The 25,245-nt window shown below is 48.7% G+C and overlaps 2 protein-coding genes and 1 long non-coding RNA gene across 5 annotated transcripts; 2 read left to right on the forward strand and 1 right to left on the reverse strand.

The window, feature by feature from the left end:
- Positions 1–7,394: 7,394 nt before the first annotated feature.
- Positions 7,395–11,828, reverse strand: IL10 (interleukin 10). Of its 2 annotated transcripts, NM_001303189.1 has the most exon segments (5): positions 9,169–9,261; positions 9,472–9,537; positions 9,890–10,042; positions 10,266–10,328; positions 11,230–11,382. In NM_001303189.1, coding segments are annotated over 5 exon segments (528 nt in total).
- LOC104914484 lies at positions 9,353–13,915 on the forward strand. 2 transcript variants are annotated; one of them, XR_004162062.1, is made up of 5 exons: positions 9,353–9,429; positions 9,524–9,646; positions 10,453–10,562; positions 11,837–11,975; positions 13,701–13,915. It is a non-coding gene; the product is annotated as an uncharacterized LOC104914484 (long non-coding RNA). The 2 variants fall into 2 exon arrangements; XR_002121730.2 differs by lacking the exon at positions 9,353–9,429 and having other exon boundaries at positions 9,456–9,646.
- Positions 13,916–18,754: 4,839 nt separating this feature from the next.
- Positions 18,755–24,875, forward strand: LOC104914490 (interleukin-20-like). The gene is made up of 7 exons (XM_031556966.1): positions 18,755–21,304; positions 22,212–22,290; positions 22,928–23,130; positions 23,225–23,290; positions 23,984–24,136; positions 24,622–24,696; positions 24,798–24,875. Exons 1-7 carry the CDS (start codon positions 21,146–21,148, stop codon positions 24,873–24,875), a joined length of 813 nt encoding a protein of 270 aa, XP_031412826.1. The 5' UTR covers positions 18,755–21,145.
- Positions 24,876–25,245: the final 370 nt, after the last annotated feature.

Consider the following 25,245-nt stretch of genomic DNA (forward strand, 5'->3'; position numbering starts at 1 on the left):
TTTTTTTTTCTTCCTTCCTTCCAAAGACATGGAAATTCCTGTGGTGACCTTCCTATAGGGTATATAACATAAGTATTTTTTAAAACTACTGTAGAGCTGAAACCCTGACAGCGTGCTCCCTGCGTGGAGCGCTGGCTTGAGGCAAGCTTTGGGCAGAAAGCAGCTGTGGGGGGGTTGCTGGGTGGCGTGCTGTCTCCCTAGCCTGGAAATCTGCTGCTTTAAAAGCACGCTTGGGGAAAAAATGAGGAAAAAAGTATTTTTGGAGCCCTGCCCTGCCTTGGAAGCCTTGCCGCTCGCTGGGGGCACAGGGCTCTCCGCAAGCACCGCGTGCGTCTGTGCTGCTGTCTGTCCGTACGTGGCTGTGCGTCGGTACGGGGCTCACCCCCACCCTGTGCCATTCAGTTCTGACCTCAGGGCAGGTGGGGGGCCGGGTTTGGGGGTGTCCCCCCCTGGTCTCCCAGTCTGTGCAGGGCAAGGATGCTTCCCTGTCCCCCTACCTGCATGATGCTGTGCTGGGGGTCCCCAGATGATGGAAGGAGGGAATGCGGTGGTGCAGGGCTGGGGTTTTGCTGCCCTCCAGTGTGGCTCCTATGGGGGGCCGGGAGCGAAGCCTCCGTCCCCAAGCAGAACAGTGGCGCTGAAGTCTTTAATCCATGAGTTATTATTATTATTATTATTATTATTATTTGTCACAACGTTTCACCGCATTTAATGTGCTCGGGGAGAAAGAAAAATGTTTTTTTAAGGCCATGTTTAGTTTTTAGGTGATCTTTTAGACACTGTATGCAATTTTAATTTGTTTTAAGAAACAGTTTTTATCATATATATATATATATATATTTATTTTTTTTTTTCTTCCCATCTGTTGGCTTATACTAACCTTTCTGGTCTGCTCTTCGGTCCTTTGGATTAAAGACTCTTACTGCGTCTCCCAGTCTCTCCTCCTTGCTCACGTGGCTCCCGGCCAAGTGGCTGCTTGGTGATGTCCTGAAATGGCTCCTAGGCAGCTGGGCTCCCTCCCAGAGTGTTCTTCAGGGACGCAGTGCTGCTGTCCCACCAAAGTCTCTTTGTTTGTGGATATGGTGAGATCTGGTGGCCAGGTCTGCCTGGATGATGCTGCAGGTGGAGTTTCTTGCATAGCATTGCTGCTGGGATGGGGGGTTTTGGGACCGTGGGGTTTTGGGGCCATGGGTGCTGCACCCAGGTGCCGGCAGGGGGAAGTACGCATCCGGAATTGTGGTTGTGCTGTGGGCACTGGGGCACACATGGTGCTGCCACTGTCCCCTCTCTGCTGGCTGCTGTCACAGCAGGTGACACATCAGGATCTACAGGCACTGGAAGCTGCTGCTGCTCATCCCTGTGCTTGGCTGCAGCAGTCTGAAGGTGGGGAGGAATTATCAACGCCCCCCGTGTTGCCCTTCTTGTGCTTCTGGAGGTGGAGATGCTGCTGTGCTGCTCCCAGAGGTGCCACTGCGGGCTGCTGTCGTGCAGCTGTGCAGGGAGGACAAGCGTCCGATCCCACAAAGGTGCAAGAAGGAGCTCTGGCAACCTCCTCCCGTCATCTTTGCAAGTGAGCCAAATGGGGAGGAGTCATTCTAGCTGCCAAGTTCCAAAACAGTGAGCTCATAGCTGCTACCCAGCAGCCCGCCATGGCTGTTTGCACAGCGTAGCTCTCCCCACGGAGCGGAAATGTGGACTGTACAAACACACACTGCACCCAGAGGTGTGAAGCGCAGTAGATCAGTTTGGGCTCAGCCCACAGCAGCCGTTAGTGCTCGGGCTTTCGTAGGTTCAACGTTTTGGAAAGAAGTTATTTGTAAACAAACGTAATCCCAGAGATAAAACTCCAGTGTGGGGTGGAAGGTTGGCATTTTCTTTATTTCTCTTCCTGCCCTTCCCTGCAGATCACTCCAGAGGGGCCCTGTGCACCCCAACTCCTTTTTTCTGTCACCGCTTTCTGTCTGGTGAGGTGGATGAAACCAGAGCTGCGTCTTTTCTGTAAAGATTCTGATACTAAAAGGAATAGTGGGGTTGGTGTGGGCGGCGGGCGAGAGCGGGGACTTACTCACACGGGGCCATATTTTGTCACTTTGGGTTCGAAAGCAAAATTTTGAGTCAGATTTATTCTCAAAGTACTGGAAGTGAATAGGGTGAGGAGGATAGCGACCACGAGCTGGGGAGAGGCATGATGGTGTTTTCTATTATACCTGGGGAGAGCATCCTCTGAGCTGATGGGGCTGACGGACTCAGTCGTGGGAGGAGGTGCTCTTCTTCTCCTGCTTTTCACAGGGGAAACCTTGGAAACCCTGAGTGATGCAGGAACAGCAGGAAGCTGTTCATTCACTCCTTGGTAGAGTCAACGGTGAATACCAGCACTGTGCCTCTGCACTGATGTCACCCTGTTCACCCTAAATTTGCTTGACTCCTAACAGCAGACAGAGGTGGCTGATAGGCACTGGAGGCTGGGTATGAGGTAAGTGCTATATCCCACCCTTAGAAGTCGCATCAGTGACAGCATGCAGCTCTGAGTTGCGTGGCCCCAGTGCCCCTTCCCTCAGCACCTCCTCGCCCATTGCTCTTCATCATTCCGAGAACCTGCGGTTGGATTCTGCTCTCACATTCCTCCTCCACACCTCTCTCCCATTGCTCTGAGCTCATCCCCAGCGCTGCTGTTAAAATGACATTTGCATCATATTCAACCTTTGAGCAACCTCACCCATCACGTCATCCCCATACGTGTGTGCTGTGACGTCGGTGCCCAGTGCTTCAAGTAAACTCAAGGACCCATCCGTGTTATGTGCTGACTCTAAAGGAATATGTGAAAGATACACCGCAATTCTTTAATGCTCAGTAGGAAAATAAGACCCGCCTTGTTATTTTTGGTAGCAAACTTCCTGCTAAGAAGAAGAAAATACATTTTTCTCTCTCTTGCGGGGGGTCGGTGTTGATCAAAAAACCTGGCGCTGCTCCAGGGGGACCGTCAGCATTTGCTGCTACCTGAGAGATGAATCATGGAGATCTCATTTCCTTGTTTGCGATGAGCAAAGTGCCTGCAGCTCTTGCAAGGACAGAGATGAGGCCTGGGCTGCTCGGGACATAGCACAATGCATCCATCTCCTGTGGTGTTGGTCAATGCCGGGCAGCCCCGGAGGGACGAGCTGTGCTGGGGATGTGCAGACAGGAAGGTGCGTTGTGCAATGGGCAGCAATCAGAACAGCACTGAGCACTGTGCCTCCTGTTTTCTATTGACAAGGGTTATGATTTTTCCCATGTGTGCACTATCATAAGCTGTTGTCAGTGCAGTGGAAGCTAGCCACGGTCTTCTGTTGGCTGAGCAGGCTTTGCCTTCGTTGCATTTCTGCTCTGTTGGTCCCCAGGTGTGCTTTGCACAAGGCTCAGGTTTTGCTTCTGTGGTGTTTCAGAGCTGTGCTGGGATTCCTTGCAGCTCTGTTTGGAGCTGCCCCAAAGCGGCCCCAGTGGCAGGATGGGGCTTGGCCATTTCTCCTGATTTGGGGCCACTTCATAGGCTCCATGCACTGGCATGGCTGAGTTGCTAATTAGGCTTTCTTGAGTGTTTTAATTAAAATGCCAGGCATTAGTCTTGCTTGACCCTATGGTTAGGTGGGTCCTGCTGAGTGCTTGCTGAATTTGAATGTAAAATCACAGAGACTTTGGACAGCACTCATTAGGATGATGATGACTGATAAACTCAGCTGTAAAAACAGGCTGTGCAGGAGCACCGATCCACATTTTTTCTTTTGCTGGCAGAATGGGGGTCTCCAGCAGTTGCCCTGTTATATTAAAGCAATCTGGATGCTTCCCTAGCTGGGAAGGCAGAGGAGTTCCTCATTTCTCTGCAAAGCCTGGTGACTGCAGAAGCCAGCACAGAGCTGTCAGTGTGTTATGGATAGAGTGTGAGGGCTGTGCTGGTCACAGGAGCTGGGCTTAGCATTGCAAAAGAGAGAAACTGAAGTTTCATCTCAGAGAGAAAGAAATTTGGCATTATTACCAGGAATTGAACCTTGCAGCCCTGCCTTGACCCCCTGGATTTCCTGGAGCAAAGATGTTGTTGCTTCAGGGTATGATGAAACGGTGGAGAGACCCTGCAAGAGGCAGGAGGACAGAAAGCAGAGATGTGAAGTGAGAGCTGGCTGGTGTGTGTCATTGCATTGCCATCCCTATCCAATGGAGATCTCCATTTCTTTAATCAGAAAGCCCAGCACTTGGATTGAGCATCCAAGGAGCTGGTGTGGCCAACGCAACAATTTCCCTTCCATATCACTGTACAATGGGGTGAGCCTTTGTTAGAGCTGTGCTCAGCCCCTTTCACAAATTAATAGATGGCATAGGATGAAAAAACATTGCAGAGATCACACATCTCAGTCCTGCAAACCCCAGGGTTCAGTTCCAAGCCAAGCCCTCAGGATACATCAGGATGGAGTGATTGAGAGAACAAAAAGGAAAGCAAACGACGGCTGTTCCTGTTGGGTCCCTGAGCTGAGGGTAAGCGGCCATTAGTCATCATGAAACCATCTGCGTGTGGAGGAGACACACGGGGCTCAGTGCAGCCCAACACACTTGCATGGCAAGGAGCTTCGCTGAAAACGGGCGGCTTGATGAGAACCGCTGCCCCCCACAGGGCCCTGAGCTGCTGTGGGGGCAATGGGAGGAATCGCTTTGCTTTGCACATCCCACTGTCCAACCCTGGTGCTTTGCACATCCCATCGCCCAGCCCTGGGGTAGCAGCTGCAGATGTAATGGGAGGAATCGCTTTGCACGTCCCTTAGCCCCTCATATCCATTGGTTTTGCTCGTGATGCTCCTTCTGCTGTGCTTGGTTTCTGGGACAGTAGGGCTGCTTTCCTGGGCTGGAAAAGGAGACAGAGTGCTCAGCTCTGCTCTGTAACAGTACAGCATTGTCAGTAACCATTACAGGCAGTGCAACAGGGTGGAAATGGGCAGGTAGAGGGCTTTAGCGGTACTTTCGTAGGGATGTTTTGATACATGTTGAGCCCTTTCTTTTTTTCCATTTGCCTTGCATCTTGCTATGCTCTTCATAAAGAAAGGAGTTTGTGATAGGAACCTGCAAAGCACTGATTTCAGTCACATGGGGCTAAAATCTAGGGCACAGAGAGGCATTAGCATGGCCCGAGAATTTAAAAAAAAACATTAAATAACAAGTGTTAACTGTAACCACAACTGAAATTGGGAGAGTTCTGAAAGCATTTGCAGTTTTGATTTTGTCTTTTTGGTGCTTCGGTGCCCTCATGGCACTGAAATTTGGGTCCCCATCCTTTGTGGCCATTTGAAATGGTGCTGGTGTCCAAAGGCATACTTCCTCCCTGTTAGCAGAAGACGAGTGGCTTTCAGGAAAGATTCCAAAGAGGATAAAATGGAAAAAACAGAAGGAATTTCTGCTCCAGCCATGGGCAGTCTGATGCATTTCCACCCTTGGTGCGTCCCCTGTTTGAAGTGACATTTGCTCATGGAGGAGGGAAAAGCTAACGCTTGGGTATCTCAAAGTATCTGAACTGTATCTGAACTGTGTGTGCTCACATGAGTGACTGATCTGAAGCAATGGCGAAACCATGACTGTTTCACCTGTGCAAACCCTGCATGGATGCTCTCCCTCTCTTCTCTCCGGGCTCTGTGCTCTCCCCGAATCCAGGTGTCTCTCTGATGGAGAAGGGAAGGATGGAGCAGCAACCCTCATAGAACTGCTGGTGCCCACAGCAGTGATTCACCCGCAGAGCTCGCCTGTTTCACCATTAAATCATCTGACATTGGGGTTGTGCAAGCCTGGACTTTGCTGGTTGTCCCTATCCCTGTTTCCATGCCTCAGAGTGTGCCCTGTGCTTGAAGCATGGGCTGAGTTTTGCTGGGCTCTTAGGGAGGAAAATAAAGATTAGGAGCGTGTTCTTGGTTTTGCTGTTGGAAGGAAGCCCTGTTGGTGGGTCGCAGTGGGAGCTGAGTGGGTTTCCATGCAGCATTGGCTGCACTGTGGCAGCCCAGGTCAACTGCTCTGCTGGGTCTGTGTTCTGGTTGGTTCCTGATCTCCTGCATTGCTTCACCCTGCGGGAGCTGAGGCTCTGGTGAACATCCTTCAATTCTTTTCCCATAGGACTTAATGGTTGTTTCTATTGTTTTAACTCCTACGTGGTTTATCAGCGTGCAATCAATACCAGACTGCAGTCTTTGCAGCAGCTGCTGCCTGGTCTGGAGGAGCTCATGCAGTGGGAATGGGGCTCAAGGAGCCCTCAGGCAGTGGGGTTTTGCTCTCAGGAAAAAAAAAAAGAGATACCCAGTGAGGAAACCATTTGCTTCCGTGGGATAAGAAATAAAACCAACAAACCAAACAAGCAGAAAACCACCGCCTGTGAGAGATGTGACAGTCCCACGCTGTTACTGTAACACCCAGACAGACTGAGATTGGCAGGAACTACATCAGCACTACGTGGTGTGGGATAATGAATGCAACACCGCAGCCAGAATATGGCACAGCACATCTTGGGGTGCACGAGCAGCTGCAATGCCAAACCCCTGCTATCTAGAATACTCATTTTGTTGTATTTCTCCATAAAGGCTGATGTTTGAGGTGTGTGCTGGTGGATTTGGGGCACCCAGTGAGCTGCCACCTGTCCTGATGCATGCAGCACATGTAGGAGCAGGATGCAGCCTGAATGGTGCATGTGCCACGTTCTGCTTTGAGGTGGGTGTGAGTCACAGTTGTGACTTGGGATGGTCCTGCTGTGTCACATTGCATGCTGCTGTTTATTCTTCCTCCTTTTTTTTTTTGTCCAGGAGTGGGAGGTACTGCTGTGGATAGGGATGGCCCGAGGGCACGGCCAGAAGTGACTCACAGCATTGCTCCTCTGCTGTCACTGTCATCATCAGTGAGGGATTCTGGCTTTGGTTGCCCAGGCAACATCTGCAGGGATTTCCAGAGCCTCCCTGTGAAAACTCCTTGGGGTGAGACATGCCTTTAGTCACAGGTGTGTGTGCATGTGTTTCATCCACCAGGACAGTGTCGTGTTGCAGACATCCCTGTGTTTTGGTGACAAACAGCACAGACACGTCTGCACGCTGCCCCCAGCCCCGTTGTTCCCTTGCAGAGCACAGCTGTGCTCTGTGTCCTGCACTGAGCTGCTCCAGCAGCCTCAGGTAACTGGAAACCTTCCTGCTCTGTACAGTACGAGGCATCCCATCCGCTTCCTTCCTGTGGTTAGCTCAGCAGAGTGACTGAGCTTTACTGAAAAACTCACCGCCAAGCTGACTCAGCCTTTTCCCTAGGCAGGGGCAGGTGCTGAGCTCCTCAGGCTCCTACCTGGAACATCTGCATTGGGTGCTGTGTGCCCAGGGGACACAAGTCGTGTAGAAGGGGTGAAACTGCAGAGGTGGATATTGGCTGGTGTTAGAGTGGAAGTGGTATCTCCTGTCTGATCTGGGGTCAAGGCCTCGTCCTGATGGAGAGCAAAGGAGAAGCCATGGGATCACCGAGGTTGGAAAAGGCTGTAGGATGGCCAGGTCCAACCCCACCCCATCCATACTCTGCCCACTGACTGCATCCCTCAGTGCCACTATGGACTGCATGGGACAGAGTTTCTCTGCCATAACACAATGGCAAAGGGGTTTGTTCCAGTGAATATTGCATTAGAAACTTGCATTTAAATGTGAGTCCCCTGTGTCTTCTTGCTTCTCTGGTCATTAATGCATGCATTGAGTCCTTGGTGGTTCTCCCTGCATGCACTCATTTCCCATTGCCTCCATACACTGGTGGTGCTGTACAGCCACGTTAACAGCTTGGAAGAACAGAGGAGAGCCTTTGTTTGCCACAAGGTCTTTATTAGCAAAAATGATATCTTTCTTTCCATGCAAACTCATGGAGCATCTCACACAGTGACAGCAGCTGGGGCTGTGCCCACCTCCAGTGAGGATCCAGCAGTGCCCTGAGCCAACAGCACTGCACTGGGAATACTTCCCAAGCAGATGCCCTTCCATCTCCGTACACACAAAAACAGAACAAATCACATATAAATAGTCACTTTCCAGCAGTAATTTACAAAGTACAGGAAAGCAAACAGCAAACTGGCTGCGTTTCATCGTCCTGGTGCACAAATACTTCTAAATATTAGAAGCAAATGCCCTCCAGGTCTTGGGATGTTCCTCCATCTCCTCTTGCAAATTAGAAATGAAACCAAATGTTGCCAGTGCTGCATGCGGCTCTACAGATTTGAATACAAATTACTCAACCCACCTTAAAATGGTGGCGAATTAAATATCCTCTAATTTCTAAAAATTAAAAAAAATATAATAAACACTGAATAAAACTCAACCAAAGACTGAAAACTACCCGAGTTAATTCTTCAAAGTGCAGAGTGTCCAACCCAGCAGCTCTGGAAGCCAGTCGACAGCAGCCTTTAAATCAAGTTCTATTAGAACCAACTGCTTAATTCCTACCATTAACTCTCTTTGACCTCGAACAGCATAGAGGCTGGGGGAAATAGCCAGGGTCAACTGAGCTATTGCTGAGGCAGTCGTGAATTGTTTGCTGGGGAGCAGCTCCTCTCCTCCACGTGGCTTTCCATGCAAAGCAGGAGAAAACCAACCTGCTTTCTGTTATTTCTGGTCATTTTGCTCAGTGCAAGGCCGTGTGATAATTCTGGATGTCTCAGTGCTCAATTGCAAGTGCAAAACCAGAGACGGGGACGTGGCTATGGAAAGAAATAGCTGATTGCTTAAATAAATCATAGCTGCAAAGAAGGGGAGCAGAGGGCTCAGCTGGTGTTTGCAGCTGGGCTTTGATGAGCCCAGGGCTGGGTTTGCTGCTGCCCAACGACTGTGCTCAAAGCAATTGCATTCAGGGTGAACTCGGCTCATTCCCCAGAGGGGTGGGAGCTCTAAAGCAACAAATGCAACAGCGCTATCATAAATGGTACAAAACACGGAACAATAAATAGTTCACAAACTAATAATACAATGTTGTAAACATAGGCACTGAGGTATTAGAAAAAAAAATAATAAATATTAAATTCATTTGGAAGGGAAAAAACACTTAAATAGAAAACTGAATGTTAAGCTGCCACTGAGCTGTAAGCCTTGGGCTGAATCCCAGCACAGCATGGTGTGCTTCGTAACACCACAGGGTTGGGCTGAGAGCAGCCGTGTGTGCTCACTTCCCCCTCTTCATCAGCAGGTACTCCTCGATGTAGTTGATGAAGATGTCGAACTCCCCCATGGCTTTGTAGATCCCGTTCTCATCCATCTGCAGGTGAAAGTCAGCCCGTGATTCATCGGCTGCACGCGCGGTGCAGAATCCCCAGCTGTGCTCTCCTTCCACCGAAACCTCTGTTCTCTCCCCACCCACTGAAGGAACGCAGCAGCTGCTCTGAGCTGAGCTGCTCTGCGTCGGCACAACTTTAACACCCTCTGAGTGCGTGGATCCAGCAGCAAAACCGCCCTGAAAGACACCCACCTTCTCGAACGTCTCCTTGATCTGCTTGATGACTTTGCTCCTCCTCTCGCAGGTGAAGAAGTGGTGCTGCAGAGGTGAGAGGCGGTGGATTAACTCAGTGCTGTTCCTTCCTGCTGCTCCTGGGGTGACTCAGCCCATGCAGCAGCTCCAGCAGCGAGGATGCCAATGCATGCAGGTAAGGGATGCATTCCCTCCCCTCCTCCACCCCCTCCACCCCCTCACTCTGTTAGATTACATCAAATGGCACTCTGAGAATCCTCCCTATCGCTCTGATTATCAGGTATAGAGAAGGGCAAGGAGAAATGCCACCCCGATGGGGTTTTGCTTGTTCTAATTGCTCTGCCCCCCTGGCTCCTGGCCCCATCTCCCTGCCCCAGGGGGACCCAGGGACCATCCCTGCAGTACAGAGCCCACTCACACAGCGCTTCATTGTCATCTTCAGGCCCAGCAGCATGTTGCCCAGGTCGCCCATGCTCTCCTGGTGGCTGGTGCTGGTCTTCATGGCGCGGGGCAGAACCTCATCTGTGTAGAAGCGCAGCATCTCTGACACTGACTGGCAGCCAAAGTTCCCCTGGGGGGAGGAGAGAGTATGCTGATGGCAATGCTTTTGCAATCTGAACCCCAGCAGTGGTTCTCAGAGGCTGGGAATGAGTGTGCATCAGCCCTGCTGCAGGCACCTTGCTGGAAAGAGGGTCCATGGGCCACATGTGACAGTGGGAAATATCCCAAATTAGGATCATTTGGTGGAAGGATGCAGAAGGGCAGTGGCCTTGCACTGGAATAGTAATCCTTACCTTAAATTCATCCAGCAGTTCGGAGTTGAGCAGTTGGATGTTAAGTTCATCGTCTCTGGATTGCTGTATGAGAATGCAATAGAAGAAGTGCTTTATGCAGGCAGCTGTGTTTTCCTCTTTGCCTCACTCAAGGACTGCTCTGCTTGCTTGCATTTATGCTTTAACCCCACTGCTGGCATCCCTTCAGTCCCCATTTCCAGGGGCTATCTGTGCCTCCAACTCCTGAGCCCAGGCTGAGCTGATGCTGCGCAGAGCATCACCCCATGGCACCAAAGTGCTCAACAGCTTTACTGTGAGGTAAGAAAGTTTCATTCCTGATATTAATTGAAAGACTTGCAGCAGGCTTGAAGTGTTAAATCCCACTGATTGTGTTAATTTAATAACTAATACAAGCCATGCCGCTCATCTGGCTTTTAATCCGGAAAGTTGTGTTCCTTTATTGCTAAAGCATGCTGGCAATAGCTGAAGGAGGAACCCTGGGGTGAGCACCCATCCCTGCAGCCCCGCAGCACCAGCGGGTGCTCAGTGCACTCCGTGCTGCTCTGTATGCAAAGCACTGAGATTTGTCACAAGGCAATCACTCAGGCTTCTGTGGCTCTGTCAGAGAAAGTCTGTAGCAAAAGATTTCCCTTTTCAGACAGCGCTGGCTTCAGTGAGGCCGGAGCTCATTGCCCTGAAGAATTTAATCCCTTGCTGCTAAGTCAGTGCATGATTTGCTCTGCAACTTTTAGGGGGAAGTCTGCACAATAAGGCTTGCATTATGAAATCTCTCAAGTTCATTATAACTAAAACCAGGAAGAAAAGCCTTTCGTGTTATCTCTCAGCAAGCAGCGAAACCAAAGGGCAGCCCATAGCGCAGCACACGGCCAAATCTCTTCTGCCCAGAGCAACCTGCTGTCCCCTCATCCAAACAACTCAACTCTGCAAAATAACCCCATGAGACAGAAGGAGGTGTCATACTTACAAAATAGTCCTTAATTTCCTCAAATTTCACCCTCAGCTCCCGCAGCTGGATGGGCAGCAGCTCGGAGAAGTGCAGGCAGGTGGGCTCCAAGCAGTGGGCAGGCAGGGTGCAAGCAGCCAGAAGCAGCAGCAGGGCCTGGCAGCAGGTCTGCATCTTGGGGTCTTTATCCTTTATTCTGCTGCTGCCCCTGGTTGGGTGCCACTGGAGGGCAAAGCACAGCTCTGCAGACTTCACCTTGATGGAGCCCCTCATTTATACTCTCAAAGCATCTCAGTTTCCTTTCCCCGCTTCCTGACGAGTGATATTAAGGGTATAAGTCACTCACTCAATAAACCCAAATGTCACTTGGGTTTCCCGTCAACTTTGGGTTTCCTGTTCTCTTGACCCCCCTCCCCTCCTCACTACCCATCAAATCTTTTGTGCTTAGACTCTGCATTTTTTTTCTATTGCTTGCTTCTTGTAAATTTAAATGAGGCGACAGATACAAAGCGAAGAAGGAAAGGTGCTGTGTGAGCTTACATCTGCATTTCACAGCCACTTTTTATTTTTAGAAGAATGCTCTGCTCTCGGGGAAAAAAAGTGTTTCTATATTTAATTCTCCCTACAGGTTGACACCTCTGATCCCCAGCACTGAGCATCACCCAGCAGCACTGCATTCAGTGAACCTGTCCAGGTGCTCCTCACTCCAGCATTGCTCTTACCCAACCTGCTCAAACACTGTCACCTCCCTCAGCACTGTGATGCAAGTATGCAACACTCTAAATCTTTTTTTTTTTTTTTTAATGGAGTTAAAACAAAGTCAGTGTGAATGCTCCAGCCCTCAGCTGATGTTTTACCCAGGCATTACCATGGTCAGCCCTGTGCACAGCACATGGAGACACGATGGGGACTTGGGCTCCTGGTATCAGTTCTGCATGCTTCCCTGCTAGTAATGAGAGCAACTATCACTTTCTTAAAGTGTTTCCTAGCAGCACGTGCTGAGTTTTATTGCATTGTATCATGGAACCCACTCTTTGCACATTGATGTGCTTCGCTCACGTGTCCAAGCTGAACACGAAACCTTTTCTTTCTTGTTCTTGGATGCAATTTTGTTTCCAAGAAATGGACAACAGCCCCAGCTGAGCTCCCAGCACCAGCTCCATGAACCGGGTGTGCTCTCCTCCCCACTGATAAAAGTGACCATTGCAGTGCTGAAGATAACTCCACTGACGTCTCTCTTTCTTCCGTTTTCCTTTCTTTCACGCTCTCTTTCTACATAACTTTATACTTGTTTCCTTTTGGTGATAAGGCTGTTATCCAAGAAAGAGAAAGCAGAGATTAACTTGGCCTTTCTGGAGGCTTCTTTGAAGGCTTTTCTGCTATTTGGAAGTGGCATTCCCCTCATGCTGCCTCCAGCTCATTGCTAGGGACAAATCACTCTGATTCTCATTTCTTTCATTGCCCTGAGCCTCCTTCAATGTGAATTTGCAGACTCATGTGAAGGAACTTGTTACAACTAACGCTGGAAAAACGCAAAGTATTCCTTATACCATATATTTAGATTTCATTTAGAAAATAAAAGAGAGGAAAATTTTGTGTTAGAACATGCATGAGTAAGGGCAGATGAATTATGTATTTGTAATCAGGTGAGGTAACTTCTCTAAACACAGCAGCAGTGAGGGATTTTGCCTGGTTTGTTTTCTTTCTGTTGGTGTTGTACCTTTCCCAAGGGCCGGAAGGGAGATTTTTCTCAGTGAATCACTGCATGGGCACAGAACTTCTATCTGAATCAGAGTGCGTCATGGGGATCGTGCCCCGCTTTTCTTCCCCTGTTTGCGTGCCTCGGTGTGGTTTCTTCCCTTGACCAGCAGCAATGAGGTTGGGAGGCCATGAGGAAGGAGAAGGGCAGCAGCTGACTCAGACCAAAATGTGTAGTGTTAAACATAACCCATTTCACTGGTGCTGTCCCACTGCTCTGTGCATTCGCCCCATGGTGCGAGCCCTTATTGTGGGTTAACTCCAAGCTGCCTCAGGTCAGTAGAGTTGTGTGAACAGGACCTGGTGGCCGCTGAGTTCCATGGGAACACCAAAACCCTCCTGCTGGGACGTGGCAGCACCTGGATCTCACCCCGTTCTCTGTGTATGCGGGGCCAAAGCAGTGACTTCAAGTCCCCTAGGTTGGTGCAGGTTGGGGAACCCTCCTTGCAAACCATGCCGTGCTCTGCAGGAGTTGCTCGGCGCTGCGCTCGTGGCTCAGCGTTGGCATCGCGAGGCTCGGGCTCTGGCCATGGTGCTGACTGAGGGGTCCCGGCCTGGGGGTCGTCCCACTCTTTCCTTCCTGCCCAAAAGCTGAGCTCATGTTTCCAAACTTCCCTTCTTCTCAGCAATCATTGCTCTCCGTGAAGTCATCTCAGTTCGACACCCAGACCATACCGAGCATCTCCCTTATGCAGTTCCCTCCTCCCTGTTTTGGAACCTGCTTTGTTTTTCAGCTGCACACCATGTAAGCCAGTTGCGTCCATTCCACAAAGGAAACTGCCCTGCACACGCACGATGCTCGCTGTGTTTACCTGTGTTTCCTTCGCCATGGCAGAGATTTTGACGGTGCAGTTTCGTTCTGACTCACCACTGCTTACTGCTGTGGAAACACATTGACTCTGCAGTACTACGAAGTAGTTGCATGAATGAATAAAGCACCTTTCCTAAAGAGTGTCCGAGGACGTGGGTGTATTTCTAAACCTTTAGGAAACAGCTTTCATGATTGCCAAGAAGAACATTTCAGGAAGGAAATGTTACTCAAAAGCCTTTTGCACTCTTTGATGCTGGCAGCTTCCATAGGGGCAACTTCTCCCATTTTTTTTCCCCTCTGGGTCTCAATCATTGCCTTTGGACAAGAGAAACTGGTGTATTTTATGCACTATTATGGATACAGCTGCAGGAATTGCCTAGATTTCCAGGCTGCTTAACAGCATGTTTCTTACCTCAAATTCCCCACTTCTCATCCATTTCTATTTGCTGCCCGTGACACCAGGGAAGTGGTGGCTTTGCTGCCCTTCATTCACCGCTACCAAACACCCATTAGCTCTCTCGGCAGCACCCTCTCCGATGACTAACAGTTCCTGACTCATGAAACACATTGCTTTTCCTTCATGATCTTTTGCTGTCAAAGCACAAAGTTGGACTTTTCACTTCTGGAAAGCGGCTTTCTAGCACTTGTTGGAATTTGCAGCTTGACTCATCCCAACCTCAACAGGTAAATCCCAAATTACCCTATGGAAATTGAACCCACGTCAGTAATTGTATTGTCATGTAACCTTTAAGAGTCCCAGAATAGATTACTAATCATGAATAGATACTTTGTTGTGACCTCTAATGCAACTTCTACTCTGACACAGTCTTACATAAGAATTTCTTAGTAGGTCCTGAACTTCCATCTGAACTAAACAAAACTGGAATCCTAACCTAAAGACATTGGGCAATGGAGATTTTGAACTTGCAATATCTTTTCCGATGAGATAAAGGAGTGAGCTCTCAAAAGTCATAGAAGTGAATGGATTTTTCTAAGTAGAGTCTAAATAGAATTTCTAACTGGAGTTTCTAGAATCATTAGGAATGGTGCTGAGCATTGTTTAATGCTGTGTTGTTTAACCAGCAGTAGCTCAGCACCAAACAGCCCTTCACCCAGTGGGATGGGGGAGAGAATTGGAAAAAAAGAAAGAAGTAGACGTAGAGATAAAGCAGAAGTTAACTATTTTCTAAGGTAGAAAAAGAAGAAAAAGCAGCAGTAATGATGATAATAATATATATACCCAAAGAAGTGATGCAGAATGCAGTTGCTTACCACCTGCTGATTGATGCCCAACTGTCACCCGAGCAGCAGCTGCCACCCAGCCAGCTCTCCTCTGTTTTATAGCTTTCAGCAAGATGTCATATGACATGGCACATACCTTCGGCCAGTTAGATCACCATCCCCCCCTACACCCCCTGGCTCCTTGTCTCCTTGTGCACTCCAGCTCATTTCCTGCAGGAGGGTACAAGAAGTGGAAGGCTGAAACACCCTTGACTCTGTGCAGCACTGCTCAGCAATGTCTAAAAGATCAGTGTGTTACTAATACAGTTTTTCTCCTCATCTCAGACACTGTGAAGGAAATCATCTCTGCCACCAGGTGCAAGACCAGCATGTCATGGCGAGCTGCAGCTGACAGCATCTTGGCAGTGCCACATTCCCAGCCCTGCGCTCCCAAATGCTGGGCAAGAAGCTGTGGGTTTTTTTGCTCATTGAATACTGCAGAGCAGTTGAGAAATCCTGGGTTTTCTCTGCCAGCCCATAATTTTCAGAGCAGCACTTTCTGGTTGTGATGCAGCGTGGGCATGCATTGTGCCTGTCACCCCACAGCCCCTGGGATTCCCCCCGTGCCATTGTCACCTGCCCCAAATGGCAGTGGGATGGAGTGGGGGGGACTGCCCATCTAGCATTACTGTGAACTGGGCATGGGTTTTGATGACATGGTGTCATTGCCATGGACAGAAATGTGGTGTCCAACTCAGGCTGAATTACAGCTGATATTTCCAAGGCAAAGCTAAAGGAACAAGGAACGAGTTTCATGATTCAGATTCCCAGTAAAGTCACCCCAGATTTGCAGCTGGCACTTCTGCTCCTTCAGAAAACAATGCAGGAAAATAGAATTGCTCAAGTTTTTCATTCTCTTGCATTTTCTTATTTTAAGCTGACAGCGTGAATTTAGCAGCCACTTTTTAGTTCCCCCAAACTGGGAGATACATGGTGACTGTGGGCTGCACTTCGCTTCTATGCCACTTCCAGGAAGAGGGAAATAATCAGCATTTGACTCCCTGTGTCAAATGTAGGCAGAGATTTCTGAAAAAAGAAAAAAAAGATGTCTGAATTTAAACATTCTTATTAAATGTAAAGTACCTCCTGCTGGGTGCTTAGACGATAAACATGCAAAGGTCAGCAAGAGGAGAGCTGTGGCAGTGCTGCTTTCCATGTCCCTTTGGACGTCCGTAAGTGGGAAGTTGGAGATGAATCTGAATGGTGGAAACCCCCCCCCTCCCGTGCTGAAATAAAAGCTTAAAAAAAGAAGGGGAGAGGGGGGGAAAGAAGAAGAAAACGAATCAGAAGTGAACTTCCCCCACTGGCTGCTGCCTGCTTAGGACAGAGAAGTGTGGCCATTTGTTTTTTTTTTCCTCCTGTGTGACCACATGTTTCCAAAACTGTGAAGTCGAGGAAGAGCTTTCACTGGTCACTTTGTGTGTGCAGAAATGTGCCCCAATGGATAGAATCTCATTTTCCAAGGGTTCGTATGGAGAGGCACACGCTGGGGGTGGGACAATCCCTGTGCCCTTCTGGGGTGTGCAATGTGAGTGAGCCCTTTGCATGGTGGAATCCTTCCTGGCTTCCCATGTCGATTTGCCACATTTTTTTTCACATTTCCATTAAGAAATAATACGTGAGATGGGAAACCCTTTGCTCTCTCCCTCCTTCTGTGCTCCTCCCTGTGGGCACAAAGCCTCGGGACTGTTAAATCTACACCCTGAACTGTGCTCAGGGCAATATTAACCCCAAACCGAAACCTGCATGTGAGCGCCGGGTGATGCACAGCTCATGCACTGAAATGTGTTTCGGTTTTGGTGAAAGGTAAGTGGATGGGAGTTCTGCCTGACCATCGGGATGATTCATTTGTTCCCCAGATAATTGAAAAATCGAGCTGATAGCTGTCAGTTTCTCCTTTATTAGGCATCATTTAGTGCCTGCACTGTCAGCATGTTTTGTGCTCCCAGGCAAAAGTGGTTCTATGAGGCATAGAGCTCAAATTTGGGGCTGAGTGAAGACATCTGAAAGACTGCAGCTGACAGCTGCTCCCTCCTCTCCTGGACATCTCTGCTCAATTCTAAAGCTGCACCATTAGAGATTTGTCTGCCCAAAGCCTAGAGGGTGAAGGGGTGACTTGGTAAAAGCAGCCCCTCTGGGTTCCAGTTCCCACACTACCTGCACACTGCATATCACAGTATTTCCAGGCTGGTCTGAGCTCTGAGCAACCTAATCTAGGTGCAGATGTCCTGTTCATTGCAGGGGAGTTGGACTGCATAATCTTTAAAGGTTCCTTCCAAATCTAAGGAGTCTATGAATCAACGTGGCCTGCTCTTGCTTATGGAGGACATGACCTCCACGTGGTCCAGACAGTATGAGAAGTGATGCTACATTCCGTGGCTGTTCATTTGTATTGTCAAAATGAAAAAACTTTTCATTTTGATTCAATAAAACATTTGTGGCTGTGTTTTATTTCATCCCCCTTTGTTCACCACCCCCATCCATTGCAGAGCACCCACAGACCCGGGCACTGCCTCGCTTCTCCAACATGAACTCGATGGGACCCCTCTGCACTGCAGGAACACACGAAACATTGCAATAGACAGTAAAACGCAATTCCTGATTGCAGCTCTGATTGCAAGAGAGGAAAAAGGTTTGAAATTAGAACCAAGCCTATTACATCCAAATTCTTCAGGGAAGATGTGTACGGGGCCTCTTGTGGGTTTTGAAAGTACAGGTCAATGTGCTTCAATTGCTCTTCATGCACAGCTCTCCCCTCAAGGAACACTCTATAGTACAGTTTCGTTTCCCTGTGAGGAGCTGAGCCCCGCTGCCATTGCAGCTCGGTGTTGCTGCCTCCTCTTGCCTTGCATTGCCGTCACTATTTGTTAGAGAAGCCCAGTCGCTAATATGTCAGACACCCACATCAAAAAGCTCCTGAAACCTCCTGGAAACTGAGAAGCTTCATTTATTAAGGCTGGGTTTAATTTCGTTGGCTGATTTGAGTCTCTGATATCAGAGATGTGTGTGTTTGAGAATGGATGCGTAGCTCAGCATGGGAGCTGATTTTTGCATCATGCATCAGTGGGAGCTTTCATTCATGTTCAGCAGCAAGGCAGTTTTTTCTCAGGCTCTTTAACCCCATTTTTTGCTGAAATGCTGATTTTCTTAACACGATGGGGAAAAGGGAAGAAACCAACCATCAAAGCTCACTGTGAAATCTTGATGAAACTATCACGAGCTCACCGTGTGCTCAGGCAGGGACTGCAAAGCCTTATGGAAACCCTGCAGGCTGCTGTGGGATTGGGGCAGGAGTTCTCTGAGAGCAATTTGGTTCCCCATCCGACTCCTGGAGTTGGCAGAAGTGAGTTCCCTGCCTGGTGCACCTGCCAGGATTATGATGTTAAGACGTGCCTTGTGAGTTTCCCTTTGAGGAAGATGGAACTGATGACAACTAGAACACGAGTTCATGCTTTATCAAAGCTGGGTTAGCAAGTATTTAACCCTCACCACCCCCTACCCTCCTACTCTGGTGACTAAATTAATGGTTTTCTTCAGAACAGCCGTGCCGATGCACAAAACCCCTCCGCAAAGATGAATCTTAGAGGAAAAAAATTAAAAATCTCTCCTTTTTTTTTTTTTTTGTCATTTATTTTTAACCTCTCTATGTAAAACCCTGGCTTGGTGGCAGCACTGCCAGGAGTGAGTCATTTGTGTGACATCACACCGGCACTGTGAAGGCGGCGGCTGAAGCAGCGGCACTTTCTGTGACGTGCAGCCAGGATTTGGGGACAGCCAGCAAGGACAGCAGGACCCCCGAACATGAGACCTGTGGGGCTGTGCTATCGCTACCCTACATGGCTGAAAGCGCTGCAGAGTGATGGTGTCCCCCAGAGGATGCTTTGCAGCAGGGTGGTGTCACACCTTGGGGATGCTCTCCCAAAGCCCTGTGGAGGTGTTGGTGGTGGGGCACGCGCTGCTCTGTTTGCACATGTGATAAGCAATGATATCCTTGGGCTGTGTGTTGGTGTCCTGGCCAACACGGGCTCTTCCAGGTGAAGGTAAACTTGGGGAAAGAAACATACCTAGCAAGGTGGAACACCTACAGGACATTCTAATGACAAACTTCGGGGCAGCAGCTTTGGGTAGAGGAAGAATTCAGTTTTTGGGCACCTTTCACATTCAACTTTGGGTAGAGGAAGAATTCAGTTTTCGGGCACCTTTCACATTCACCCTGATGTGACCCCTGGCACTGCCACCCTGCTGATGGCAATCTGGGCATCCCTGTGTGTCCGTCTTTGGGCTTTGGCATCACTTGTCCTTGGTGCTCCGGGTGAAGCTGAGCCTGGGAGGCAGAGAACAGCATAATTTCAGAATTATTAAAGTGGTTTGGGTTAGAAACGTGACTGAGAAGAGGGCGCACTATATACCACACCTATCAGCCAATTACTCCGCGCAGAACTCTGAGTCATTTGACGAGTTTACTGAGAAAAACAATTTTCTACTTTTGTCAGCAGCTGCGGCTGAGCGGGCGGTGCTGCTCTGATAGCAGCTCCCTGGTTTCTGTCGAAAATGGATTGCACTAATTAAGAGAGAGCAGAGCAGTCAGATTTTTAGGGCTTGGATAGAGCACAGCAGAATATTTCCATGTGAGCAGCAGCTTACAAAGCACGGTGCTGAGGTGGGGATTGTCCTCAGGGCAACCCCTGGGTTTGGAGCCCCATTAGTTCCAATGGGGCTTGAGATGGGCTCTGGATTTGAGGGTCAGGCAGTAACTTGACAATGATCCTTGACATATGACAAGGTGTTGGTTAGCTGCAGGATCACCAAAGGAAATGGCAAACTCTACCCTGTGCTTTTCCCGAACATTTGCCTTGCCTGGCTGAGTTGGTTTTTGTGGATGTTCTCCTGATGCATGGTACAAATTTCTCCCTGAGCTCAGATATGGTTGCAGCTCTCTGCTATTTCATCTGGATTTTTCTTTTATTAAAATGAGTGCTGGCATTTCTATCATTCATGCCATCTCATTCTGGTGATCTGTGTACAAATCATTATCACCTTCAGATCTGATATGGTGGAGTACCTAAAACTGCTGTGAAATGAGTAATGCAACCAAATGACAAACCAAGGGTGGTCTGCAAAGCACTATCAGCTCTTGTAGCATGAAACTACTCTGAGATGTGCTATTGAAACATATATTATCACTCTGAAATCCTTTACTGGAAATCTAGATTTTACACACGTATGTGGTCAGTCACTGACAGAGCAGCTTCTATTTGGGTCAGAGAATCTTGGTGGTGGTTTTTTTTTTTTAAGTTTTTTTGTGTGGTTGCTTTTTAGGATGAAATAAAAGCTTCTGGATCTCTGAATGACTGTGGTGTTGGGTCAGCAGGGGCTGCTCGAAGTGTTGCTCAAAGGCTGCTTTCTTCTTTTGATTTCAGATTTGGAGGCAAATTAGTGATGCAGAGGGCTTGTCCTCTTACCTTGTAACCCCTGATCATGGCGACAATGGAGATTGCAAACCCTACCGTGTACTGCTGTGACAAGTTATTTGTGACCTAGCTGCTTTCTGGGCTGCCTGGAAGGACAGAACAGGGCCACATCCCCAGGGTGCAGCCACACATCAGAGCCTGAATGACGCTGGAGGTGCCCCAGGCACCCAGTTCCCACTCTACCATCTGATCTCAGCTCCATCATCACACTGTGCTTCAAAAATCCCTATTTCTTTTTTCCTCTTCCTTCCCAGAGAACACGAGCCACAGCTTGCTGGTTTATTTGGGATATTCTGCTGCTGCTGCAGTTGGCACATGGTCCAGATCCTCTGCTATGTGTACTGAGAGGAGAAAACAGAGCATCACCCCATCATCCATTGGCTTCCCCATGGGGTGGATTTTGCATTGAGTTTCTCACCCACTGGTGCTTGGCTCACCTGCCTCCTAGGCACCAGTTACCAAAAGGAAAAAGTTTGGTTACCAAAAGGAAAAAAGAGAAGAAAGAGAAGTCCCTTCTTCTCATCTGCAATTTACATAATGAAGTAAGAACTCACTGCTCTTCCCTTGTTTCCCTGCAGGGCTGGGTGTGCACTGGGTGCCTGGGAAAGCTGCAGGCATGTTTGGGTTCTTGCGTGCCTCTTCCTCTGCTCTGAGCAAAACTTTTGTTGCAATTTTACGAGCAGCAGGTGGGGATTTAGAAAGGAAGGTGCAGATAAACAGGCATGTGCTGCTGAGGATCGCTCCAAAGCTTCGACAAGATGGCATGCAGCCTGAGGTGGGTGTGGAGCTGCCTTTGGCTGGTTTCCTTTATAGGGACCAGGGAAGAATGGTGAGTGCATTTGTGGCCATTTTAGCTGTATGCAACACAGTGATCAGCCTGGGCATAAAGCCTATTTGCCTGCCCTGATGTGATGATGGATATAGTCTCAAAATTGAGTTTCTTTATCAATAAATTACTCACCCAGCAAAACCCAATGGCTCACAGGTGTTCACACCCCATCCCTGCATTGCAACAGTGATGACCCCAGGCTGCTGCTCTGCACTATAGGATGCAGGTGCCCCCAGGTCCACCAGTGCATCCCCATTGGGTACAGGCAGCCTGAGTTTATTTAGCTGCTCATTAGTTTACAGGCTGAGTATGGCTATGTCCAGAAGGAATGAGCTACCAACCAGCCCGGGCTGTGTGTAATGATCACCTCCATTACATGTGCTCTCGGAAACCATCTCATGGCCCCAGGATGTTGTCTCAAAGCTTCTTGTACCCAAGCATCTCTGTTCCCCAAACACTGAGGACATGCTTGAGGATATGAACACCCACCCATCCCAGGAGCAAGCCTGAGAGCAGGGTCCCCCTAAAACGAAGGATTAAGGTCCCACATGCCAGGACAGTGCTGGAGAAGGGGCTCAGCATCTTCCCGACCCTTACTGCAGGGCCAGATGCCTCACACCCAGGGACACCCCAATGGCTGGAGCTGCCACCCCAGCACGGTGCTTCCCCTCACTCCCATCCTCCCAGCACTCTGTGCCAGCATCTCCCGCCCCCAGATGGTAGGGAAACACCTGTGGGTGAAGGAGCTAGTCGCTATCGCTTGCTAATTAATTCAGTAAATTGCAAAGGGAAATAGGCGCTGGGAAAAGCAAGAGAAATCCCAAAAGTTAATCCATGAGCTGTTTCCTCCCAGAACCTGGATAAAAACACGTCCTTTGGAGCTCTCTGGGACAGACGTCGGTGGGACGGATTGACCCGTGCCAACAGAGCAGGTAAAGTGCTGGCTTTTTCTTTCCATCATGAGTCTGTATCTCCTGTAACGAGGTTTTGTAAGGGCTTTATTTATGAATGTCATTGTGAGCACAACCTATGTTTGAAGTATCCATGCTGTTCCATAGGGAAAGTATTCTCCCTTGGGAAAAGCCTTTAGGGTCTGCTGCTTTTGGTCATACTTTCAGCCCTGCTGTTCCAGCTTGATTTACCCATGCTTACTTTTTGTTGAAAATTTTTGGGTAGAGATTTGTCTGTTCACCTGAAATTTTTGCTGTTTTTTGCTCTTTTTCTTTTCCCCCTTTCTTTCTTTTGGAATCTTTTAGGAAATATTCCTTCTTAGTTTTTCTCTCTTGTAACTGGCAAGGAAGAAATGGGTAAGAGGTATCAACCAGTGTTGCTTTTAAACATACTTACATGCATGTGTATCACCAGTACAGTATAAAATGTGTGTGTTCCAGAAATTGTTTAGCTGTTGGCATGTCCTTACAAACGTCCCTGCCAGATGTATGTTCCCCGTGCAATCTCACTTAGTCACTTACATATATGAGGTGAGCAATGAATGCTGAATGATTTGTTGGAAATCTTAGTAAGAACTTTTTTTTTTTTTTTTTTTTTGTGCTTTTTATTTTTATGTAGAGGGAAGATTTGAGGATACACCATTCTCAACAGGTGCTCCAGGCATGCTGGGCTCCCGTGTGCTTCTCTGCCTCTGCTCCATGACCTGCTGTCTCACCCTGCTGCCAGCAGCTGGGAACAAAATTCTCCTCTTTGGCCCCTGTAGGATTTCAGTGAGCATGAGTGAAATCAGGGCTGGCTTCACTGCCATCAAAACCAACATTGTAAGTCCTGCTGTGGGCTCCTGGGGAGCAGCCTGTGTTCCCATAGCCCTGCAGTGCCAACAAGTCCCTCATGGCATCTCTCTCTTCCACACAGCAAGCCCGGGACCCCATCAGGACACTGAGCATCCTGTCCCATCCACACTCCCTGCACAGGGTCCAGGTGGGTGCCCTCAGTGCCTTTCTATGCTTCATTCCTCCCTGCTAACTGTGCTCAGGGCTGGGAGCTGCTGGGTGATGCAATGGCATCTGAGTTCCTGCGAAGTGCACAGGAAGAAAGGGCAGGGCAGGGAGGGAGGACGAGTGATGTGAAGGTGTGAAAGGAGCTGGGGGTCCTGCAGTGGTTTCTGCATGGAGTGAGCTTGATGCTTCTCCAGAAATATGCACAGCACCTGGATGGGTGTCCAAAAACTGGGAAACACAGAGCGGGAGAGAGACGGGAGCATTGGGTGGTGGAGGACAGCATAGGCTGCACTGCTCTGGAGGGATGGGAAAGGCAGGGAAGGGTCCCTGTTGGTGCTCCTCACCCTCCTTTCTCTGCAGGGTGGTGGGCTGAGAAATATAAATAAGGCTTTTGCAGCTCTCTTGCTCCAATGCACTGCACTTGGGCCACTGCTTCATGCCTCTAACACCCAGCTACAAAGCCAGCTTATTGGTTTGGTCACTTAGGATAAGGGTGGGCCTGGAAAATCACTCTATATCTGTTACCGATATACCTCAAGCAGAGCTGGGGAAGGTTTATACACCACTGTCAGCTCCAGTGATGGGTGGCAGAGCTGTTTCCTTGTAGTGGTGGGAAGAAAGGCTGTGCCCAAGGGTTTGAAGCACATGGGAAAAGAGGAATTTGTCCCTTAAGCCTTCAGATAAATGCTGCATGGTCCACAAAGTCTTCAACTTCTATGTGGACAAAGTCTTCAAGCACTGCCAGACCGAGAATTCCTACATCAACCGAAAGATCAGCAGCATAGCCAACTCCTTCCTCAGCATCAAAAGGAAACTCGAGCACTGTGTGAGTCTCATGTTGCTAAAGTTTAGTTTCAGCTTTAGCATTTGGTATGCAAATAAATCCAAGCGTTTCATAAGTTACAAAATCTTTATTTAGAGGAAAGCTCTTAACAAGAATAGGAAGAAGCACGATGTGAAGGGTTTGTGCGTTCATTGAGAAATTGTGGACGTTCTCATTCACTGCCATGGCAGTGACCAAAACCATCACTGGGTCTGCCTGGGTCTGCTCTCAGTGGAGCCTGATTTCAGGACCTCAGATGGGTTCCCTGTCTGTTTTAAAAGCAATCCCTCATCCTTAAAGCACTCAAGTTCAAGAAACATGTAGGGACTTGGTTACTGGGGAATTATTGGTTATTGGTGGTGGATGGATGGTTGAACTGGATCATCTTGGAGATCTACTGCAACTTTGGTGATTCTGTGATTGATTCTGTGATTGATTCCATGAAAACAAAACCCTCCAGCTTAACGAATTCAATTTTGTTTTTCTAGCACGATGAAAACAAGTGCTTGTGTGGACAGGAACCCACTGAGAGATTTAAGCAGATACTTGTGAACTACGAAGGGGTAAGCTGATGATTAACCCTAGTAATTAATGCAGCTATTCAGCCTCATTACACTTGGTGGTACTACAGTCTTTGCAACCTGCTCCTTTACATCCCTTTCAGCTGAATGTCACATCTGCAGCCATGAAATCCCTGGGTGAGCTGGACATCCTGCTGGACTGGATGGAGAAATCCCCATAGAGAGGAACCGTGTGCTAACAGAGCTGCTGGGGGGCTGCACACCTTGGGAATGCACTGTCCCAGAGCCATTTCTTGCTGACTGTTTGATCAAGCACTGAGTGTATTCTCAGGCACAGGAACAGGCACAAACATCCACGGAGTCTTGCATTTGGATGGCAATGTGGAGTTGGCTTGAATCAACAGAGCGTTCACATCTCTGACTTCTATCAAACGACACTTTCCAAAGGGAGAATTTTTAAGAGTTCTCTTTAGCAGGCAATAAGCTATGATAACTTAATAAAAGTATTGTTTAAATTATCAACTCTTTGCAGAAGGACTGTATGTTCATGAACACTGGGTGCCTGGCAGAGCTGCTCACATAGAGCTGATG

This window comes from Meleagris gallopavo, chromosome 28 (genome assembly GCF_000146605.3).
Source record: "Meleagris gallopavo isolate NT-WF06-2002-E0010 breed Aviagen turkey brand Nicholas breeding stock chromosome 28, Turkey_5.1, whole genome shotgun sequence".
Lineage (NCBI taxonomy): Eukaryota > Metazoa > Chordata > Aves > Galliformes > Phasianidae > Meleagris > Meleagris gallopavo.